The 23530-nt window shown below is 41.4% G+C and overlaps 1 protein-coding gene across 1 annotated transcript; it reads left to right on the top strand.

Annotated features, from left to right (window-relative positions):
• Nucleotides 1-5116: 5116 nt before the first annotated feature.
• ALDH7A1 (aldehyde dehydrogenase 7 family member A1) lies at nt 5117-21548 on the top strand. The gene is made up of 18 exons (XM_084278843.1): nt 5117-5336; nt 5456-5509; nt 6485-6550; nt 8141-8221; nt 10234-10357; nt 11015-11147; nt 11763-11807; nt 12695-12772; nt 13572-13669; nt 14337-14378; nt 16252-16346; nt 17183-17267; nt 17556-17662; nt 18382-18498; nt 18952-19049; nt 19211-19284; nt 20189-20264; nt 21025-21548. Exons 1-18 carry the CDS (start codon nt 5160-5162, stop codon nt 21077-21079), a joined length of 1605 nt encoding a protein of 534 aa, XP_084134969.1. The 5' UTR covers nt 5117-5159; the 3' UTR covers nt 21080-21548.
• Nucleotides 21549-23530: the final 1982 nt, after the last annotated feature.

Genomic DNA, 23530 nt, shown 5'->3' with positions numbered 1-23530 from the left:
TACTTCTAACTGCTTATAGAATGTGCTATCAACCTGCTCCTCTTGATCAGGGGGCCTATAGCACACTCCCACAACTATGTCACACGTAGCAGTTTGCCCCTTGATTTTAACCCACAAGCACTCGACAGATGGTTCATCCTTCCCCAGGTGAAGCACAATACATTCTAGGTGCTCTCTCACATAAAGAGCAACTCTTATATTTCGGAGCTCCTTGCAGAACAAATGCAACCAGTATGTTGTTCGATCTGTAACGTATTTTCAGGAACTGAAAGGGAGTAAGAGCTGTTTTACAAAAGTTTATGAAATGCAGGGTCCTACTATTTCTTGAAATATGTTTTCATACATTGTTTCCTCTCTAACCTCAGAAAACCACTGAAGAGAAAGTAGAGGTTTGTCACAGCAATTGTGCACAGTGCTAACTTTATATAACAGAGAGTATATGGATTTGCTATCAATATTGTTTCCTTCCCATGCACAAATACTTTGATCAACCATTTCGGTGTTTTGCTGACAATTGTCTCTTACAGGCAGGGAGGACGGGTGCATGTCGGATGTTTCTCAGGTCTGTCTGGATTTGGGAGAATGTAAGCAACTGGTGTGAAAATCAGTAACTTTGATGTCAGTAAAATATTGGATTTAAACAAATAGGACATTCTTATTTTGTCTCAGATGAAAAACAAAACAAAACAAAACCACCGATGCTGCCATCTTACTACAGACACACATCATCCTGGGGTAGAAACGTTCCCTGTATGTTTTCAGGATTAACAAAATGGGCAGATCTGCACTTGTTATCATAGAATCACAGAATTGTAGGGGTTGAAAGGGACCTCAAGAGATCATCGGGTCCAACCCCCCTGCCAAAGCAGCTCCCCAGCTCATATCACTCAGATAGGCATCCAGAGGGGTCTTGAATATCTCCAGAGAAGGAGACTCCACCAGCTCCCTGGGCAGCCTGTCCCAGGGCTCTGTCACTCTCACTGGGAAAAAGTTCTTCCGCATGTTGGTGTGGAACTTCCTGTGCTCCAACTTGCAGCCATTGCCCCTTGTCCTGTCTCCACAGACTACTGAAAAGGGGCTGGCTGATTCCCCCTGCATCCCATGCTTCAGATAATTATAGACTTTAATTAGGTTCCCCTTTAGTCTTCTCTTCTCAAGGCTGAACAGTCCCAACTTACTCAGCCTTTCCTCATAGGGGAGATACTCCAGGTCCTTAATCATCTTCGTAGCCCTTCTCTGGACTCTCTCCAGGAGGTCCCTGTCCTTTTTATACCAAGGAGCCCAGAACTGGACACAATACTCCAGGTGGGGCCTGATCAGGGCAGAGCAGATGGGGAGGATCACCTCCTTTGACCTTCTGGCCACACTCCTGATGCACCCAGGACCCCATTGGCTCTCTTAGCCACTGAGGCACACTGCTGGCTCATGGACAACCTGTCCTTATAGTTAAGGACTACTTGCAACTAATGATTCTTAACAAGCCCCTTCCTGAAGCACTCAACAACAGTTACAGCATTTTGCTGTTGTAAGAGGCCTGAAAGTCATTCCTTTTTACAAGACTCCTCCCCAGACCTACACACATTATATCATTTAGACCCTAGCCTTAATGGGGTGGCTTGGCCCCAACCAGTGGCTGAGCACCACACTGCTCACTCACTCCTGGGGGTGAAACAGACACAGCCTCCATGGGTTGGGATAAGAACAAAGTTCACTCACACCCAGGGATAACACAGAGTACTGCACAACACAAGGACCAACACAAGGCCTGACACCCCAGGACACCAGGAGTACCCCTCCCCAACATGCTCCTTTTATGGGGGAGTGATGTCAGGTGGTGTGGAAACAGCCCAGGCTAACTCAGCTCACTCTTGCTGGCTGCTTGGGGAGGTTACTTCTGGCCTGGCCAGAACCGGGACACCTAAGCATTTTCCACTTTGTGCTACCTTGATGCCTTTTCCTCTACATGCACATAGATGTCAGCCAGTGACTTGAAGACCTCTCTATTTTGATCACTCTCCAGAAACAGCCCTGGGGTGGAGTTCTGTAGTTTTTTAGTTTTTTACTTCACTTTATTAATTGCTATTGGGAAGATGGGGATGGGATGTGATTGCCTTTGATAGAGAAGAGAGCTGAGAATCTTAAAAGTTAAGTGTCTGAGAGAAAAGGTGAATATGGGGAAAAACTATTTCTTGTTTCTGTTTCTAAATAAAGTTTTCTCCCTCTCAACACGTGCAAGCACACATGATTGGACTCGATGATCAAAAGGGTTTCCACCAACCCAGGTGATGTGATGATTCTATGATTGATAACTATGTAAATGAAACCAATGTTATGATAAACATGCTTTTGTTACCCTTATTTGAAAATGAAATTTACCTGAAATTGTAAGCCAAATTAGATGTGACTTGAGCAGCCTAAACAAAGAAAAATTAAGTTAAATGCTGAATTGTCCCCCTCAGCTCTCCCACTGGAAGAGAAAAATAATTGGATGGCAACTGCAGCTTTGATAAAGCTGTTGTGACATCCCATGTTCTTTTGCATTGCCCTGCTGTACCAGAGTTAAAGTTTTTCAAGGCCTCCTTTTCTTCCTGTGTGGAAAACTATGATCTGTAACAGCTGTTGCTTTCAGTGGCAAATCCTTGGTTTGTCCTTGCTGGTGTAGCTTAATGGAAAAAAAAAGACCTAGTGGTGGTGAGGACTCTACAGGGTTTTAATCATTCCCATTTGATAATCTACTTTTTAGTTTGATTCTGAAGAGAGGTCTGGATCTGGTGGGGACTTACTGTTTGGAGTTTTGTGGGTGTCAACAACATATTGTGCAGCAATGAATCTAATGGAAAGTTATTTTTTAGACTTCTGTAGATATTAGTAATGCATTTTGCAGCAGTGGTATTGTGGAATGTGTATATCAGCACATTGGAAGCTTTCTGACAGGACTGTCTCTGATAACAAGAAAACTCAAGGTTGCAAGGACCCCCAAGATAAGTCATGCTGCTCTGGTAAACAAGAAGAGGAAGATAAGGGCTACAGTTCATGGCAAAAACCAAGGTGATGAAGATGAGTAGATGATGTAAACAACCACCAGGGTCCTTGAAGACCAGCTAAAGAATGTAGTACCCCTGCAGGAAGGGGTTGAAACCTTGTCCTGGTTTCAGTCAGGGACCAAGACAAACCTACAGTAATGAGTTCCTGGAAGAGTAATGAATATGTTAAGAATTTCTTGGAAAGGTCATGAAAATGAAAAGCTTTGATGGAAAACAACTTGTTCTTTAGACTTTTGCAAGCATCACTGAAATTGATTTTTTCCCCATCTGTTTGAAAGAAGAAACATTTTAGCAACTGTAACTATATCTTTACAGAAGAATAATATTCCATGACCAGTTTTAAACATTACAGATTCCAAGATGTGCTCTCACTAGTGAACACATCACATCCAAATCAAGGGGAATGCAAATTGTTATGTTAGAATGAATACACTGCAACATAAGCTTACCATAGAGAGCTAATTTCCTATTAAAATTCCCTGTAATAAATACTGATTTAAAAAAATATCAAGCTCTGTATGACCATGTAGGAACAAACAGAAAAAATACACATCATAGCCAGAGCTTCCCCCCCCCACCTCTGTATAGCTCTTTGTTGCAGTCTTTCTGTATCCTGCAAACTCCTGTGATTCAATTTCTCCATGGGTGTGGGGCAGAAGTACAGGTTGTGCCTGTGCTCTATTTCAGACGTTGGCCTGAATTTATGCTCCTGTTGCACTTGTAGCTTCTGGAGGCATACCTAGATTCAGATACGGACTTGGGCATGGTAGGAAGAAAAAAGCTTGGGCCTCACACTATGGTTTTATGAAGGACTAACCACATCTTTACCACAGCAGGTGGTTGAAAAGCAGTGTGACTGGCACAGCTAGAGCCACATATCCGATCACTAACTAATACAGTGCAGACAAGACAGCCCCGTGTGCCTCCTGAAAGGACTTTGGCACCACCTATGACAGTGACTTGTTTTTGTTTGAGATATTCCCCTCAAAGGTGAATGGATTGCTGCCTTTTTGATAGAAGTTTTGCAGTATCGAAACTCAGTGTCCTTGTTCAAGTGATAGTTTGGTTTTACATGTAGTGAAGCCAGTAGCATCTTCAGCTCTTGAACCTTGATGCACTACTTTACCTGTTTATGTCATCCAAAGATATTTTTCATTTGGCAAAATGATTTGGGCAATGATTTCTCAAAAAGCAAGTAACTTCTTGAATGCAATTAACAGTGAGCAAGTATGTAGCTGTGGAAAAAAATAGTTGTGGCTTTCTTCAGATTGGTGGCATGTTTACTCTCTCCTTTAAGTATGTGCTAAGGCACCGAAAGCTTAGTATTGGGGTTTATTCCTGATTGGCTTGGTTATTCAGAAAATATTGCATTCCTGAGAACAGGGAGCGTTTTGCAGTCACAGTAAGTCATCTGCATTTCCTAAGCCTCTCAAAGAGAACTTCAGTTTGCAAATACGGGATAAAAATCACTTGCAAGTGTGCAGGATGAGTGCATATCAGGTGAGGGTTGTCCTGTCTGCGGGTAAGGGCTGTAAAGTCGCAAACAACGCAGCATGGGTAGGTAGGTGGGTAAGCCAGCCTGGAAGCTGAAGCCGCTCTTCACTGGCACCCAAACATGGCATTCAGGAATGAAAACAATAATACATCGTTATTATTACTCCTTTGCTGAATAATTATAGTTACATTTCCCCCTCCCTGTGTGCTCTGATTTGCCCCTGCGATTAGAAACACCTCTGACCGGGAATCCCCCTTGAGAGGATGGGGGGACGCGGGACCTGCTTTGCCTTTGTCGGGGGGCGGCGGGCAGAGCTAGGCGGGGGCTTTGCAGGCGGCACGCCGGGGGGCAGCGGCCGCGGCAACATGAAGGTGGCAGGCCAGGTGGGAGACCAAGCGGAAAGCCGAGGGAAAGCCAGGAGGAAGGCGGCGAGGCAGCGGCTGGGCGGCTAGCAGCGAGCCGGCGGGCACCAGCCGGCAGGGGCGCCGCAGCCAGCTGCGGAACGAGGAGCCGAGCGGCCGGGGACTGGGCGCCGCTCTACCAATCGACAGCGGGGTGGGGAGCGGCTGTTCTCTGAGCGTGACCCGCTCCCCGCGTCCCACTCCCTACACAGGGTGGCGATGCTGAGGGCGAGACGCCCTGTCTTCTCTGCTCTGCTCTCGCTGCAGGGCCGGCGCGTTGCAGCCGCCATGTCTACCCTGCTGGTCGGCCAGCCGCGCTACGCCTGGCTGCGGAAGCTGGGCCTGCAAGAGGACAACCCCGGCGTGTACAACGGGAGCTGGGGCGGCAGCGGCCAGGTGAGTTGCGGTGTGCGGGGAGGGGAGCTGGACTGCCGGGGAGGGTGGGCCGCGTTTGTGGGGCGGGGGTGGTGCCGCGGCGCGGCTGAGCCCCTGCTCACCCCCTTCTCCTTCTCTAGTGGGTGACCATGTACTGCCCCGCCACCAACGAGCCCATAGCCCGCGTCTGTCAGGTAAGTGCGCCTCGGCGCGGCCCGGGGAGCTCGGGGGTGGGGAGGGGGGTGTGGGGTGGGGAAGCAGGAGCAGTGGCGGGAGGGGGGTGGTAGTGACATGGCGGGCAGGGGGCAGTCACACGGCGGGTCATGGGAAGGGAGGAGCTCTCAGCCCCACCCCCCCACTCCCGTGACCCCAGTGAGGGGAGGCCGCCGCGGGGGTCGCGGGGATGTTGAATCCAGCGGTGGTTCGTGGACCTCGTCATAGCCCGGGCTGCCTTGGCTTTTCTGTGAAGAAAAAAGCGGCTCTGCACCTTTCTTTAAACACCACACGCACCCCCCCGCCCCCCCACCCGCCCACCCACCCTTGCAAACACTGCTGGGGAGCGTGAGGGCCTCTCCTGCCCGCCTGCGTTTGTTGCTGGAGGGAGTTTCAGGGCAGGGGTGGGTTGCAGCTGCTCGGTGGAGCTGAGCGGCCGGGGGGAGGTGTGGAGGAGAGCGACGTGGCGTTCGCCTGGTGAACTAACTTGGGAAAGTTTCTAGTTTCTGAAAGTTTTTAGTCCTGCGGTGCTCTGTTTGGATATCAGGATTCAGTTAGCGCTTGGTATCCAGTGGAGTTGCACTATCCTCACGGCCTTTGTTTAGTATCGTTAATAGTAGTATCTTAGGTAAAATAAGATCTGTGAATTTGTGCCTACCTTCTCAATCATTTTTATGTAGCATCCTGTATCATCCAAAAGAAAAATTAGGATCACTTTTTTTTTCTTTGTTTAGGCAGCACAGATGCTTTTCCTCAACAGCAACTTCAAGTACCTCAACGTGCTATGTTTAGACCAAGTTATGGCAGTATTATCCTGTGAAAGTGATATTCAGCAGTGCAGTTCCATTCACTAGAAGTGTCTCAAGTTGGAGCCAGACGCCTTTCTGTGGTGTTTGTTTTGAGGTTTTGGTTTTCCTAACTTTTTTTTTTTTTCTTTGGCATGCTCCTTCATGTAGGGTAGTTTGGAGGATTATGAAGCAACAGTAAAGAAGGCTAAAGATGCATGGAAAGTCTGGGCTGATGTAAGTTAACAGAGACTTCTCTTTTGGTAACATATTTCTGGCAGGTAAAAGTCATTCAGCTGCTCTGTCAGGTTGAGGTGTGAAAATATTTTCATGTTGTCTGTGTTGCACTTGAAGCAAAATGTGCAATGAGGACATCAAGAAACAAATGCAGACAGCTTGCACATGTTAACATTGGGGTACAAAGATAAGGACATTGACTTGTGGAAAATATTTGTTCTGAAAGTCCTGGCAAATTTACCCAGGTTTGTGCTTGTGACAGGCCTGCTGAAGTCCAGAAACTTGGTAGCAAACAAGTTATGCCTGTCAGTGTGTTTAACTACATGTTGCTTCATGCTTCTTGTGTGGGAACTCTGCAGAATATTTGGATATTTAACTTGTGATAATCTTGTTTTCATGGAGTGAAGAAGACCGATGGTTTTGACTGTACTTGGTTTTTTTACCTTTTATTTTGTGAAAGAGCTGTGTTACTCCAATACTTTAGTGTTTCATTGCTGTGCCAGGTAGTAGCTAAGCTGTTTTTCCTTAGCAAGCTTTGGTTCTCAGTGTCTGTGCAAGCTGTGTCCAGCCAGCATCCATTCTCTTGCTGGCAATGCCAGCCTCGTTTCTTCTCGCTGCCTGCTGTTTCTTTGTCATGACCTGAAACCTGAATTCCATAAGGTCTATATTTTATCCAGCAGTTTGCCTTACATAAAGAGAGAAAGTTTAAGACAAACACAACAGCTTCCTCAGGAGATGTTAGTACATGTTCTTTGTTACAATTTGTGAATATAATGTTGCATGTGTTTGGAAATAATCTGAAAGCAATCTAACATAACTAACAATTAACGGATAAAATGCTTTAAAGCCTCATCTCAAAGCTGTTTGCTTTTAATTTTTGAATTTTCTTGGGTTTAATTACCTTATTTGAAAGATTGCCTGTAAAGAGATAAGTTTGCATAGTTGGTATATTCATCATTTCTGCCTCTCCAGCTGCCAGTTCATCAGCAGTTTCTAATCCTGTAAATCCTGTTGCATGCATATGTTTTATTATTGATCCTGGCTATTTATCTAACATACTGATATGACATTAAGGAATACAAAAACTATTAATTTGATGAATAGATTTCTTTTTTTCTGTGATTGAGTCTTCTGTATGTCTCAACATCTGTCAAGGGGTCAGCAGCTGTTGTCATAATGAAAAAAAAAAACATTTGAAAGTGAGGTGTTAAGTACACTTCAGAAGCTCAGAAACCAGTAAGTGTGCTTTTATTAAAAAAAATTGCTTGTTTCTTGAGGTGTAGGAGATTGTTTTGAGGCATTTTGGATGGTGTACCTGAAAGTAGCAGAACAAATAATCTGAATGTTTCTGGGATGATTCTGTGGAAATGAAGTTTTGACTGAAGCGGGAAACTTTTTTTGTTTGGTAAAGCAGTGGCCGTGATAAAAATTAATGAGTAATGATGTCTTGAAGATCTTGAATGCTAGAGCACAGTTACCTGATTTCTTACTGCAGGGGTAGAAAACTATCAGTATATATATGTATATATATATCTCAGAAGTCACAGATGTTCAGTCTCAGAGTCTTCTGTTTTCTTTTGGTTTTGCTAGATCCCGGCACCAAAGCGTGGAGAAGTAGTGCGGCAGATTGGTGATGCCCTGAGAGAAAATATCAAAGTTCTAGGAAGCTTGGTAAGGTACTCTAAAATGTGGCTTACCTTTCGGGGCAGGATGGAAGAAGGGCAGTGTCAAAAGGGAGGGTGTCAAAACTTCAAAACTGTTTTTCTTGTTTTTTAACAGTACCCTGCAATACTAACCTTGATTGTTGAAATGCTGTTAGTTCTGTTAGCTTGCCTGTGGGCATCCTGACAATGATAATATGTAACAGGGAAAGAAAGTGTAATTCATTCTGCACCTGTGCTCTTTCAGGGAGGAGTGTTAAGTGTTGCCCTGCTGTTTTCTCACTTGCCTGTCAGATAGGGCACTGTCCTGAAAGACAGGACACTCTTCCTCTAATACAGAGCTTTTAACCTGGAGCTCTTTCTGGTGATCTGTAGGATTTTGTGAACTGACATGTGGGTAGAGGGCTTCAGAGGTAAGATGGTCTTAATGAGATCTTCTTGCAGTGCTGTGCAGGACATAAAGGTTGAAGGACCGCTTCTTTAAAACACTTGCTAGTTGCTAGGGAAGAAAAGGAAACAAGTGGGGAACTTGCCCCTTACCTTTTACAGTGCTTGTCTGTATGTGCAGCTATTCAGAAACAGCAGTGAGTGAATAACTCCATGTGCAGTCAAACCCATATTGTTAACCTACAAAACTTTGTTCTGCTGTTTCCCTTGATGTTTTTTCTCAGCAGTTTCTGAGATGGAATTGAGTGCTTAAAGTACTTTTGTATTCAAAAATGGCACAGCTTCCCTGGTGAGTGTGGTCAGATAGAAGTTTACCTTATGCTCCTTGGACAAAACCTGTTGCTTAATGCCAGCGTGTTTTTCTAGTTCTCCCAAACAGACAAGTTCTCTGTTCAGCTCTTCCAGGATACAGGGTAAACTTCAGGGTGAAAGCTGTGCAGTGGGTGTCCAGGTTTTACTACTTTTTCTGCCCTGAGCATATGTAAAAGGGAAGGGTATGGCATCTCACCTTTTCCTGTGTGACGGGAAATTGCTGGCAGTGCCCTTGTCGGGTACCCAGCTGTATCTCTGCCGCACTTGTGCGCTCGCCGCTGCTTCTTTGTAAATGTGTCTCGTGTTCCTCCGTTTCTTGTCACAGATGGGGACTGTTCCTTCTCCTTTGAGATTACTACAGGCATCATAGAAATGCCTAGAAATACATTGAGTCGCTTCTATTTTGACTTTTACGTGGGGAAAAAATCCTCTGTAGCAGTCCTTTGAATGTGATTACTTACTTAACAGCTTTTTCAAAGCACAAGTATCAATCTAAAGTGGTAGGTGATACTTGAGTGAAAGTCACACCTAGATATCAGAGCATGACCACAAAATTGAGTGGGGATAAATGGGTGAAGTGCCTAAGTGAATTTTCCTACTTTTGGGGGACGATTTATTGTCATAATCTGTATGTCTTCTGTGTGTATATATGCTTGTAACAGAAGAACATGGTTTAGGATTGATTTTGGCTGAAAAAAGAAAATGATCCTAAGCGTGTCATGGTACTGAAATACTAAATATATCTTTAGTATTTTAGACAATTTAGACAATTTCAGATGAGTTTGAAAACTGAATCTCTCATAGTCTCTTTCAGGTGTTGTAAAATAAGTATCTTGATTGCAAAAGATGTAAACAGCCATTTTCTTTTGCTGGAGGAGAGTAATCTCTCTTTCCCAGTTTATTCTGCGCCTCGTCCACAATGTATGTGAATGTTCTGTTGGAAATTCAGTGTTTCATTGATCTAAACATATGAACTTCATTATTGTTGGATATTCTTTTCACTAGATTATTTTTAGTTTTCTTTGTTCATTAATTTCCTCTTCTAATTTCCTCCTATTTTATGGAAATGTGACTCCTGTCTACTTGTCTATTATGTTCTTAGTTTAAACTGCAAATAGCTTGTCAAGAGGTGAATCTATTCTAATGAAAAAGATGTGTATTAACTCTTACTTGGTGTATAGATATAGCTGACATTAGTGGGACATAAAATGTATTGGCAATGCAAAGGAAATTTTTAAGTATTTTGTCTCATAATTTTTTCAGGTCTCTTTGGAAATGGGAAAGATTTTGGCTGAAGGTGTTGGGGAAGTGCAGGAGTATGTTGATGTCTGTGACTATGCTGTTGGTTTGTCCAGAATGATAAGTGGACCTATTTTGCCTTCAGAAAGTAAGTATGTGTGTATGGATGTTGTGGGATGGTGTGTTGTTTGGGTTTTTTTTGGTGTTTTTTTTTGTTCTATTGTGTTTGTTGTATCTTTTTTATTTTACAAATGAAGAATTGGAAGTGTATCTTAAACATACAGTGATGTGCTGCAGCAAAATCTTTTTATTGTGAATTATTTAGGGCGCATGATCTCTAGGAATAGATGTGCTGATAGGCAGTAGCGCCACCTAATGAAATATCTGGTCTGTGACATAGCAAGAGAAGCAGTACATTTCCTCTCCACTCTTGGAAGCATTAGATTCGCTTTGATTTCTTTGTTAGTGAAAGTGCTAGAGGAAGGTATGTGGAAAGTTCAGCCACATGCTTAGAAATGAGATACTTTTTTGTCAGTTATGGGTTAACAAACAATCAGCATTCTGATAACTGAATAGTTGCAATAATAAAGCTTCATATTTCTCATTACTGATTTTTTTTCTACAGTCTAGCTAAGCTCGCTCCAGTAAGCTGTACAGCACATACAATATGGCTTTCTGTAAGCTAATGGCCTGATGGACAGAGGAATGATGCTGGGGCCCTTGCTCACATGGTGGTGGTGTTTAAAAAAAACAACCAAACAACTAAATAGATGCAAATTGTGTTATGTTGTGTCTTTGACTTCAGGACCTGGCCATGCCCTTTTGGAGAAGTGGAATCCTCTTGGATTAGTAGGAATTATCACTGCCTTTAACTTCCCAGTAGCGGTTTATGGGTGGAACAGCGCAATTGCAATGATCTGTGGGAACGTTTGCCTCTGGTAAGATACAGCTCTCGAGCATCCCAACAGTATTTTTAAAGGAAATAGAGCTGTTCTCTCAGGCATGATACAGAATCAAATGTACAGAAAGACCAGACAACAATTTCGGTAACAATCTCATGTAGGCTTAGTTTCTATTTAATTTTATGTTCGTTGTAGTCAAAAAGCTTTGTTATGGAGGCGGATTTTTGCAAGAACCTCTTTTATGAGGTGTTGAGATTCAGACCTGTCCAGGGCTCAGACAGATTAGTAAAGAACCCTGCCTGTTAATAAAGAACCCAGGTTGAAGTCTTGCAGCAGCGGGAGCGAACAGTCAGGTTTTTCAGTACAGCTGAAATTAAGAATCTGAATAAGTAGCATTTACTTCATCTTGCAGCTCCTGCTTTGCTTCCATCTGCCTGTTTTGCTTCAGTGTTTGGCATAACTCCTGTTCATGTGGATTTCAGAAGCTCTGAAGGCTCAGCTGTGGAAAGAAATGCTTGAGTTCCTGTCTTAACATGCACTTGACTAATGAAAGTGTGTGGTGTTTCAGATAACTCACATATTCAATTTTATGGTTATTTCTTAATTGTGGAGAATTAAAAATGAACTAATGTAATCTTTTTCACTTTTCAGGAAGGGTGCTCCTACAACATCCCTCACTAGTATCGCTGTTACAAAGTAAGTTCTGGTTTCTTTATGTTTCTGTTGAGGTAGCACTTAGTGGTCAGAAGAGCTGCTTTCCCCTTGTTACCTAGGAAGTAACAGTATGTGTAGGATGTTGGCCAGTTTTTTCTGGGACCAGGATTATGTTTCTGCTGAAGTAAGGCCAGCTGTTAGGTTGTTTGTTTGTTTGTTTTAAGTTTTAGCCCAACATCAGCACCTAGTTTCTTGGCAGATTCTTCTGGCTGGCTGGCTGAACCTGTATCCTGAAGATGCCTTCACACAGTCTTTATTGTCCAAACCTAGTATCAGCTTCGGATGTGTTTCTAGGATTCAAGACTTTTCCTTGTTAAAAAGGAGAGCTCCCCCAAAGAATAAATGCCAGTGATACTTATACTACATTTACTATTAATTTGCTTATGATATTAGCATTTAAAATACATACCTATTGTGTGCTACAAATAGCATTTATTCTTAAATGCTAAGGATAAATAGGCTTTTTTTAAAATAACAAATTCGTAAGTTTAATATTAACTCCAGACAACAATGGCTCCAAATTACCTGGAACATTTTATGTAACTCCATGAAGTTACATGTCTCTTTCTGATGGTGAGAGAATGCATGGCCAAGGTTTTTAGACACTGGTCTAATGTTTTTCTCTGCCAGTTGTGTGGATGCATAATTAACATATTTTAGTGTCATCTGTGTGTGCTAGGTTTGAAACAGCAAAGTTCTTCATGAGAGAAGTGTGTTATATTGTGCAAACTATGCCAATTATCTGCAAGACTGCTGCTTTTTAAAAATCTGTAACCTCACCATGTCCATGGTCAGACAGTTCTAATGGTTCATTCCCTACTAAATGCACGTGTCAGAAACCTTTACAATTTTTACATCTGTGATTCTAGGATAATTTCCAAAGTCTTGGAGGACAACAAAATGCCTGGAGCAATCTGTTCTCTGGTTTGTGGTGGATCAGACATTGGGTAGGTAATGCTTCTTGTATTTTGTGAAGATGAATAGAAGATAAATAATATTCTTTGAGGTTGTCCTCATCTCCAGGAGTTCCCAGTACACGCATGTACCCATTGTCAGAATTTTAATCAGCTGGTCTGAAACTCTGACCTTGCTGTAAATGTAACAAATATTTCTACCTGCTACTATGAGATCAGCCACTAACAAATAATACTAGATATTTAATGAAGAGAAGTGACTCAGTTTATATTCTATGACTACACCCAAAGAATATTGTTAATACCAAATTCCACTTATGTTCTTGAGAGTTTTCAGTTTCTAGCCCATTGGTCTTTTGGGCCATTTGGGGAGGAAAAACGTGGCCATTTTCTAAGGAGGACTCTGCACTTCCTCATAGATATATACATGTGCTCGGAAGCTGTACAAATCAAATTGTTTTGGTAGATTATTACAGTATGGAAAATTCCAGTATAAATATATATTGAGATTTTGAGCATATCAAGAGAAGACAAAGCATATGATAAGCTTTGGGAATAGTCATAGGTGTGCATATTTTCTTTGGGAACATAACAAGTGGGGCTGGTCTCGTTACAAATTTTAGGTTGAATTTCAAAATTTGCACAAATGAAAAGTGGGAGGGAAACAGAGTGGTTCCTTTCTTCTGATGAAGGATCAGCTTCCCTGCCTTGTGCTCAGGCACTTACCTGATGTTTTCAAAGAAGCTGCTCTGTCTTTAAAAGATCTCCCTGTTTGAAGTTGGTGTATGTGTAACATTCCATTGACCGTGGTGGTCTGTCTCACATTGTGCAGGACAGCGATGGCAAAAGATGGGAGAGTGGACCTGGTGTCCTTCACTGGCAGCACAAAAGTGGGTCAGCAGGTAGCCCTTACGGTTCAGGAGAGATTTGGTGAGTGTGTGGGGACTCCTCTGTTTCTTTCCATGGTTGGGACAGGCAGGGGTGCCCCCTAAGAATTTTAAATTACAGCTTGTTTCACTTACTCCTTGTGTGTTAAACTCTTCTTGTTTTTTTTGTTGGGTTTTTTTTTTTTTTAATTGGTGGGAAAAGGATGTTGAAAGAGCTCAGAAGTAGATACCACACTTTCATTTTTCAGTTAGTTCTGTCACAACTCAGCATCTTTTCCAGGTATCCACCCATGGTCCTGCAGTTACCCATGAAGACAATTGTATGGAGATGTCAAGATGTGCAGGCAGGGCCTATGGTCTTTTGTCACTGTGTTAGTGGAGAAATACCCCATCTCCTCTTACTCCTTATAAATACAGAGGAAAAGTTAGGATTTTTGAGGCACTGTTCTTGTTGCATCTTTTCCAGTGCTGTTTTTGCCTATCATTTAAAGCTTCTTTCTGACATAACTGCTCTTCTGGTATCTTTTTTAATATTCAGTGTATTTTCTGCTTTGGCTAGAGTGATTACTGAGCTGTGATGCCCCAAATTTTTTTTGCATATCCAGAAAAAAGTTTAATAAAACAGCTCTAGTTAGAGGTGACCTCACTGAATGAGGTGTTGTAAATATATATGTGTACATGACTTAACTTATTTTGTGTATTTTTGTTAGGTCGAAGTCTGCTGGAACTAGGAGGAAACAATGCCATAATTGGTAATATGCACTGTAGAAATTTAGCCCTATAGATGATGTTTGGAAGTTAGTATACAAATGTTTGTAACAAATGGTCCATTCTGTTTCCTTTCCCTACCTCCCCAATTTGGGTGTTCAAAAACACTTAGTAGAAAGTTGTGCTTTTTCAGTCTTGAGGAGTGGTTGTGTTTTAAGATTTTAAAAAGTGAAATTTCAAGGGTTTATGTGTATTCACCACTGAAGTGAAGAGAGGAATGAGAAGCAGTAAACTTCAGTAATGGAATGTGGACAGTGCTAAATAAATTTGGGTTTGGGATAGCTCTGGTTTTGTGAATACCATGCTTTTATCATTTCAGAATGTAAATATATATGTGTAAAGTCTAAGGTGCTTGTGATCCTTGAAAGCCAAGCATGCAGGTATTCATTTCAGTAGCATGTTTTACAGCTGTAAATAGCTTAGGGTAATGATCTAGATCCCAGATAACATATACACTGTGAAGCTAAGCAAAATGGCAGAAACATATTACAAGCTAAATACCTATTCTGTTCTGTTTCACCTTTCTGTTTCACCTTTCTCGTATTCTAAACAAATGTATTTGCCTATCTAGAATTTTAAGCTCTTAAAATCACATTGGAGCAGGTCCTCCTGTTTTCCTGTGTGGGTTTGCAGCCAGTAGCATAAACTTGCTTTATGCTTAGAAAATTCTTTCCTTTTTTGTATTGAAGTCCTGCTTATTCTGGAATTGACTTTGAATGATAGCTTAAGTGTTGTTTAGGTTGACTTTGTCCCAGACTTAGTAATTTTGAATACTTAGAGAATTCGTGGAACTGGCTAAACTGAGTGATGTTTTGGGGATACTTTGAGGCCAATACATGCAAGCTTTACTTTAAGCATCCCAATGTCTTCTCTCTAGTTAAATTTGTTCAGCTCATGTATGTTTTGCATTATTGTGTACCTGTGTGGGTTAGCTACATTTTTTGCATGTGTTGTAGCAGGCAGCTAAAAGAACCACACAGCTGTTCACTCGCTCTCTACTGCCTCCCAGTGGTGTAGGGGAGAGAAATGAAAATGGAAAAGAAAAACTCATGTGTTTGAGATAAAGACAGTTTAATAGGATAGAAAAGGAAGACAATTGTAACAATAATGGCTAAAGAATGTACAAAACAAATGATGCACAGCACAATCTGCTGATAAATGCCCAGATAGTTTCCAAGCTGTGATACTTGCTGGCCAAATCCCCCCAATTTACAGTGTAACATCAGATGGTATGGAATATCCCTTTGACCAATTAAGGTCAGTTGCCCTGCCTGTGCCTTCTCCCAGCTTCTTGTGAACTTCCTGTGGAAGGCTCATGCCTCCTCACTGGCAGTGTCTGGTAAGCTGAAAAGTTCTTACTTGTAAACACTTCTTAGCAGTAACCACAACATCAGTGGGTTATCAACATTGTTGCCATCCTAAATGCTAGCAGCTGCTGTAAGTACTGGGTTTTGGAAGAAAATTAACTCAATCTTAGCCAAAACCATGATAGCATTCCATCTGGATATACTTTGCTGTTGTTTCTCTATGCTGCTAGACCTCTCAGTGAGAGAGGAACAAGGGGAAGATATGCAAGAAATTACTTATAGTTTCTTGAATTAAAATGAAGATGTTTTATTGCAAAAAGCTCTGTTCAGTAATTCAGACCTGTATTTATATCCAATTCCATGGGTCTCATTCCACGTGCAAAAATAATAGGTGTTTTGAGGTGTTCCTGTTTATCTTACTGACACTAGCATAGCATACTATTCCTAATTCTTCTTGACCAGCCTGTCAGTTTGATACTGTTTAGTGTCTTAAGACTTGTGAACTGCCTGGTTATTTTAGTAACATGCTGATGTTTTAATTTTTGTTAAGTTTTTCAAGATGCAGATCTGAAACTAGTCATCCCTTCTGTCCTATTCGCGGCTGTGGGAACGGCAGGTCAGAGGTGCACAACTGCTAGAAGGCTGGTGAGTAAGTTTATATTGTCCTGGGTAGCTCTGAATATAAACTTAATTCCGAATTAGCTCAGAAAATGCCTAACAATTCCAAACAATGTGGAGAGCAAAAATAGTATTTGAAATACATTTTACTTTGTCAAAACTCAGTATGATGGGAAAATAACATGGTAGGTTTCATTCCACTATAATTCTAGCACTAAAATGTTTCTTTGTATGTGTTTCCAAATGTACCTCGTGCTAAAACTCAGGAAAACAAAACTTACCATACTTTTTGTGTGTCATTTGTTTTCATTGCGAAAGCTTCTTTGCTTCTGCCTGCTACAAATTTTGGTGCAGGGTTTAGATTTCAGCAGAGCAAGGTGTGTTTCTTAATTTACTGTTCTTAACCATTATTTTTGACAAGTATAAAGTTGTCCATAATCTCAGCCTGTGTCTGTACAGCCTTTTCAGAGTAGGGTTGACTGGGTGAGTATTTGTTGAAATTCATGCAGGTTAACTTTGTGTGTATAGGAAGGGCAGCGACTCCTCAAATTATAGCAATAAATATTACTTCAGTATTTGTCCTGAAACACTTTACTGAAGAGTTTACAGAACACATACTGTTGATGGGAGATGGGATAAAATTAAAGCAGGCTTTTATGTCTCTTAAATATTCAAGATGAAGATTTCACGGTGTTGGTTCTTTTTTTGAGGCCTTGCTCATGTATTTATGTTCAATTTTGGGATTTGCTGAATATGGGCAACACTTTCTGTGTTTCCTCCAGCCCTCTTGAAAGTACATCAGTACTTCAGGAATAGTTAAAAGGCTGATCTGTCTTATGACCTTTTTGCCTAATTTTGTTTAGTTCCTCCATGAAAGCATCCACGACCAGGTGGTGGCACAGCTTCTTAACGCCTATGCCCAGGTCCGCATCGGCGATCCATGGGATTGTAAGTAGCCATTTCCAACTCTTGGGTTTAGGAGGGAAATTTGTGTTCTGTTTCTTTCTTTTTGAAGTCTAAAGGGACAGCAGAGCAAAGCTGTCTAATTTTGGGAATTTACCAGGACGTGGGGATAGCTGGTTTCATTTAGAGTACAAACTGTGCAAGGGGCATGAAGAATCCAGCTAAAACTGCTCATCTGACATTACATAATTAATCCATGAATATCATAAGAAGAATATTTGCAAATGTATTCAGTTTTGCTGTAAGAATGTCTTTGGGTTTATTTTTTTTTAGCTGATACACTGTATGGGCCTCTTCATACTGCAGAAGCAGTGAAAATGTACCTCAGTGCAGTACAGCAAGCAAAAGAGCAGGGTGGAACTGTCGTCTATGGTGGAAAGGTGACTTAATTTTATTCTCCCTGATACATGGACTGCTCTAAGAAAAAAAACCAAAAAAAACTGTAACATGGTGGCTGAGGCCAAGATCATACGTCAGCTTGTCCTGTCAATCCTTACAGGATGTTTAAAGTTGGTTAGTCTGAAAAGATTTGAATTGCAATTCTGTTGTTGGGGTAAAAGCAGGAAGCTACTTACTTCTCCAAGAAATGGCAAAGCACTTTTGCTGTTCCTTGCACTACGCCCCAGTTTTAGGTGATGGGGGAAATAAAAATGGCAATGTAAATAAATATCAAACACAAAACAACGAAAAATGTGGGTCCAGGGGCAAAACAGCCAATATCCAGGAAACAGTGAAGATTCAGGAGATATACTTGCACAGCTTCAGATGTTTAGTTCTTTTGGGCATAATGTTCTGGGAATTCTTGTCTTTCACTGGTACCTTCTTTATTCCGAAAACCTTTAAAATTCTAATTAGCTTACAAGTGGGAGAAAGGAAACTTTTTTGTCAGTTGCTAGACTTTGAGATTTGATTATCTGCTTAATAGAAGAAGTTGCGCTTCTGTATTTTAAATACATGAGTAAAATTTAAGTTTCTGTTTCTGATTGCTAGACACAACATTAGTAATCAGACCATGAAGGATTCCATTCCTATGCTAGTACTAAACCAGGATGTGAGTTTGAATTTACTCTTCTTAATATTCTTTTTATGTGTTTTGAAGGTTATAGATCGCCCTGGAAACTATGTTGAACCAACCATTGTGACTGGCCTTCCTCATAATGCTCCCATTGTCCATACTGAGACATTTGTCCCCATACTGTATGTGCTGAAATTTAAGGTAAAATAACAATGAGGAATTACTTAATTGTCAAGAATGCTAGGGAGAGATTTCAGATGTGTATCACATTCATGTAATTGTCCTGGCATTTCAAGAAGTGGTAACTATTATTCTGCAGTGTGGGATATCTACTTTAATAGCTTACTGCACTGCATAGCTATATTTATGCATTTTCTGGTAAGGTTCTGGAGTTAAGATGAGGAATTCCTGCACAGGAATAGATTTTTATTATCCATGTCAACATGCTCCAAAGCAGGTTGTGTTTGTTGCAGTGGTAGAGTTATCCTATCCATGGCTTGGTGCCACTTCAAATATATTGAATGCCACTTGGTCAAGTGGCATTCAATATATTTGCATCATGGCTGTGATACGTTGGGTTTTTTCTCACAGTGCCTCTGTTGCTGCTTTGCTTTGAATGGTCATAGTTTAACTGTTGACACGTGCTCCTTCTAGAATGAAGAGGAGGTTTTTGCCTGGAATAACGAAGTAAAACATGGTCTTTCCAGCAGTATCTTCACCAAGGATTTGGGAAGGATTTTCCGCTGGCTTGGGTATCACTTAAATTATTTTTCTGCCTTCTGGAAACACAATACCAGTCTTTCATGCCTTCTATAAACCTATGTACAATGCTAGTTGAGCATTTTATAATACTCATTTTAGGGAATGAACCTTTCCTGATCCTGAGGAGTAATAGTGTTGTCTTTGTGCATAGGCCAAAGGGATCTGACTGTGGTATTGTGAATGTCAACATCCCAACCAGTGGGGCTGAGATTGGAGGTGCTTTTGGTATGTTTCTTATGCTTTTTTCTTTATTCTTTAAATGACTAAATCTCCAAGCATCAGGTCCAGAAACTTGGTATTATTCTGTAAGCTGCCCTCTTTTTTTTTAATCTGGGGGTGGGGATTTTTTTCCTAATACCTCTGGAAGAGAGTAAAACACTACCACTGTAAAGCTAGTGTAATTTAGGTGGCATCATCTTATTTTTCAATGGTTTAATCAGTCCATTTAAATGACTAAAGAAATCAATTAAGTTTATTTTAAATTACATTACTTGAGCAGAAATCAGAAAGTGAGTAGAGGTAGTTGGATTTCAGTTTTTAAAAAAACCCTGTATTTGATTTAAAAATATTTATGTATCTTTCTTCCCCTCATGAAGGGAATGTATCTCAAAGTATGTTCTGAATGTGTTTGAGGTGTGGCTGAGTGGAAAACCGTTTAAAACAGTTTGAATTAAGGTCTTGAGCTTTTTCGTTGTGTGTGTTTTCATGTGGATACAAAAATCACAGTGTAAAGTTATTTTATGAGAAAGTCTTTAAATTAGTTTTTTGTCTTTTTGTTTTTTACATATACTGAAGGAAGTGGGAGAAGGGAAGAAGAAATGTTCACCTTAACATTTAAACAGTACAAGAACCAGTGTTTTCTTGTACTTTTCTGTTAAAGTATCTTTAAAACAGGTCCTCTGTGCCAGCATGATGAGGCATTCAGCTCCAGTCAAATGTGTTTTAGATCAAGCATGAGGAGAGAGCTAGCTGTGTGAGTTGATGTTGTAGTGTTATGGTAGTTTTTTGAGAACAAGGGCAAAGGAATACATTTTCCCATTCATTTTTACAAAATCTATCTCCTGAAGTTAGTCCAGATTCACATGCTCAAAAAAATTTCCAAGTTCTCATTTGCAACCTCTCCTTACAGGTGGTGAAAAGCACACCGGTGGGGGAAGAGAATCTGGAAGTGATTCATGGAAACTTTATATGAGACGATCTACCTGGTAAGACAGACTTCTAAAATTCCAAACAGCTGTAAATTGCAGTGAAATCTGCAAAAGTTCAAAACATATAAATCCTTAACTACAGATTGCTGTCTTTGCTAGCTATGATATAGCCAGCTGTGAGTGTAACTTGTCTTCATACAAGAATTTACATTTGTGTTCCTAATAGTAGGTGATTTGAAAGGTCTAGACAGAGACCTTTCTTTACACACTGTTCCTCAGAAGGAAAAGAGAAACTGGCTTTTTTGTCTGGTTGTCGGAGTTTAAACTCAGCTAAAATTTAAATTACTAAGGCTTGTCAGAAAATAAATTAAATTACAGCCATAGTGAGGGGCCATCACCACCAGTATTTGCTCTGGGTTTATCTATCCGTAAATCTCCTGGCATCCTGACCATTTTCACTCTCTGCTGGCCTCCTTGTGCTAACTTTGGTTTCCATGCAAGTGCTTAGGAAAATGAGAAATCCCACCTTGATTTTTCTGTATGGACATTCTCCCAGTAAGAGATTAAATAGAGAATGATGCTTTGATCTCTCAAGAAAGAGATAATGGGGAGTGTGGTCTTTCCCCATGCACAGATTCTGTCTTGAAAATGGGAGTGAATTCAGTTTATAACTTTAAATAGGCAAACTGGTTACCGAAGTCTTCTGTATACATGAGACAAAGTAGGAGCCTTGTACATAGGAAATGGATTGTCTGATCTATGTCAGTGTTCAAGTCTTATAATATGAAATACATATAAATCCTTGTTTCTCTTCCAGTACAATCAACTACAGCAACGATTTACCTCTGGCTCAAGGAATCAAGTTTCAGTAACAGCCTTACGAACAGCCAGCCATGCCATGAACTCTCCTAGCATTTCAGAACCAGCCACTTTCTAAGTCTCATAGTTTCAGATAATTGATTTTTTTCATTATCTAAAATGGGGATACTGACTCTGTCTTCAGCCAACGTTTTTTTTTTCTATTGAGTCTCCTACAGCCAGGTTAACACTATCCTGTAGTTCTTTGTCCTTGGCCATTTAACAAGGAGACATTTCATGAATTGAAATCTTCTAAGGAGACAAAACAATCCAGTTCTCAAATTATTCTGAGAACAGCACAATTTACAGAAGCTGTAGTCTTCTGCACTGTTCTGTGGAACTGAATGTTACAATAAAACTCTCAGCTATGAAAAGTAAGTTCAAGAACTTCTCTGCCCCTTCCTGTTGCTTATTAATAGTTGATAGCTTCATATTGCATCTCTTCTAGAAAATAAAGGACTTTTTACTCTTTGGATTAAATAATTTCATGTATACACTGGTTTAATTTGTGGGAATACATTTAACACATGCAACAGAATACAAGTGGGATAGTGAGTCTGATGTTTGATCTTCAAATTAAAAAAAAAATGTATAATATATAATCAAACGTGTGATATATAGAATCATAGAATATACCAGAGTTGGCAGGGATCCATAAGGATCATCATCCTCCTGGCTCCACACAGAACCAGCCAAGTCAGAGCATGTGACTGAGTGCATTGTCCAGACACTTCCTGAACTCAGCCAGGATCAGTGCTGTGACCCCTTCCCTGGGGAGCCTGTTCCAGTGCCCAACCACCCTCTCATTAAAGAACCTCTTCCAAACATCCAACCTAACTCTCCCCTGTCGCAGCTTCATTCTGATGTTCCCTCAGGCCTCCAGTGTCTCAGTCCCCAGTCTGCATGTGCAGCCAGGGCTGCCCCTTCCCAGGGCCAGAATCTGGCACTTGCCCTTGTTAGACTTCATGCTGTTTGTGGTTGCCCAGTTCTTCAATTTGTCCAGGTCTCTCTGCAAGGCATCTCCACCCTCAACAGAGCCAACAGCTCCTCCAAATTTGGTGTCATCTGCAAACTGTATTTTGAGTCCTGAGTCCAGATGGGTTTTGAAAACGTTAAAGAGAACTGGACTTAAAATGGAGCCCAGGGGAACCCCACCAGTCACTGGCTGCCAGCCAGAGGTAACCCCATCTACTGTCACCCTCTGGGCTTGACCCTTCAGCCAGTTGCCCACCCAGCACATTATGGCTTTGTCTCAGTGTATGCTGGACATTTTGTGCAGCAAGATGCTGTGTGACACAGTATTGAAAGCTGTTCTGACATCCAAAAAGATAACATCACCTGACTTCCCTTGGTCAACCAACTGGGTGACCTTGTTATAAAAGGAAATCAGATTGGATAGACAGGACCTTCTCCTGACCCTGTGTTGGCTGTGACCAATGACTGTGGTGTCCTTTAGGTGTTTTTCAATCGCTCCCAGTATGATTTTCTCCATCATTTTACCAGGCACTGGGGTGAGACTGACAAGCCTGTAATTAGCAGGGTCTTCTTTCTTACCCTTCTTGAAGACTGGGACAATGTTTGCCAGCTGCCAGTCAACTGGGGCCTCTCCAGACTCCCAAGACCATTGAAAAATAATTGAGAGAGGTCTCACAGTGACACCAGCCAGCTTCTTGAGTACCCTGGGATGAATCCTTTTGGGGCCTATGGACTTCTGTGGATCCAGAAGGAGCAGCAAATCACCCACAAGTTCAGGGTTCACTGGGAGTTTATCATTGCTACAGTTGTGGTTTTCCAACTTGAGGCATGTGAAGTCCCAGAGCCCATCCACTGTGTTGAAGAGAGAGGCAAAGAAGGTGTTAAACGTCTCTGCTTTGACTTTGTCCCTGTAAGTAAGGTGACCATTCTTGTTGAGTAATGGACCAGTGTTCCCTCTGGTCCTCCTCTTGTTCAAGTATTTGAAACCCCCCTTTTTTTTCTACCACAGTATTGGTCAGCCTCTGCTCTAACTGAGCTTTGGCCACACAAAAACTGTCCTTGTAAAGGTGAATAGTGTCCCTGTTATCCTCGCACCTTGCCTGACCTTGCTTCCATTGGCCTTATGCTTTCTGTTTCCACCTAAGCTCTAGAAGGTCCCTGTTCAGCCGAGCTGGCTTCCCACTTGACTTCCAATGTTTTGGAATTGCCTGTTCCTGTGCTTTTAGAAGGTGGGACTTAAAAAGTGACCAGCATTGATAGACCCTGATTCCTTCAAAAGCAGTTTCCCAGGCGACCTTACCAACTACTTTCTTGAGCAGTCCAAAATCTGCTCTTCCCATACCTACTGTTGAAGTTTTAAAGGCAGTTTTTCTCATCTCACCAAAGATTTAAAATTCCACTACTTCACGGTCACTATGGCCAAGATGGCCACCTACCTCCACTTTCCACACAAGACCTTCTCTGTTCACAAGCAAGATATCTAGGAGGGC

Source organism: Gallinula chloropus, assembly GCF_964237585.1.
Source record: "Gallinula chloropus genome assembly, chromosome: Z".
Classification (NCBI taxonomy): Eukaryota; Metazoa; Chordata; class Aves; order Gruiformes; family Rallidae; genus Gallinula; species Gallinula chloropus.
This window is presented reverse-complemented; position numbering and strand designations above follow the sequence as displayed.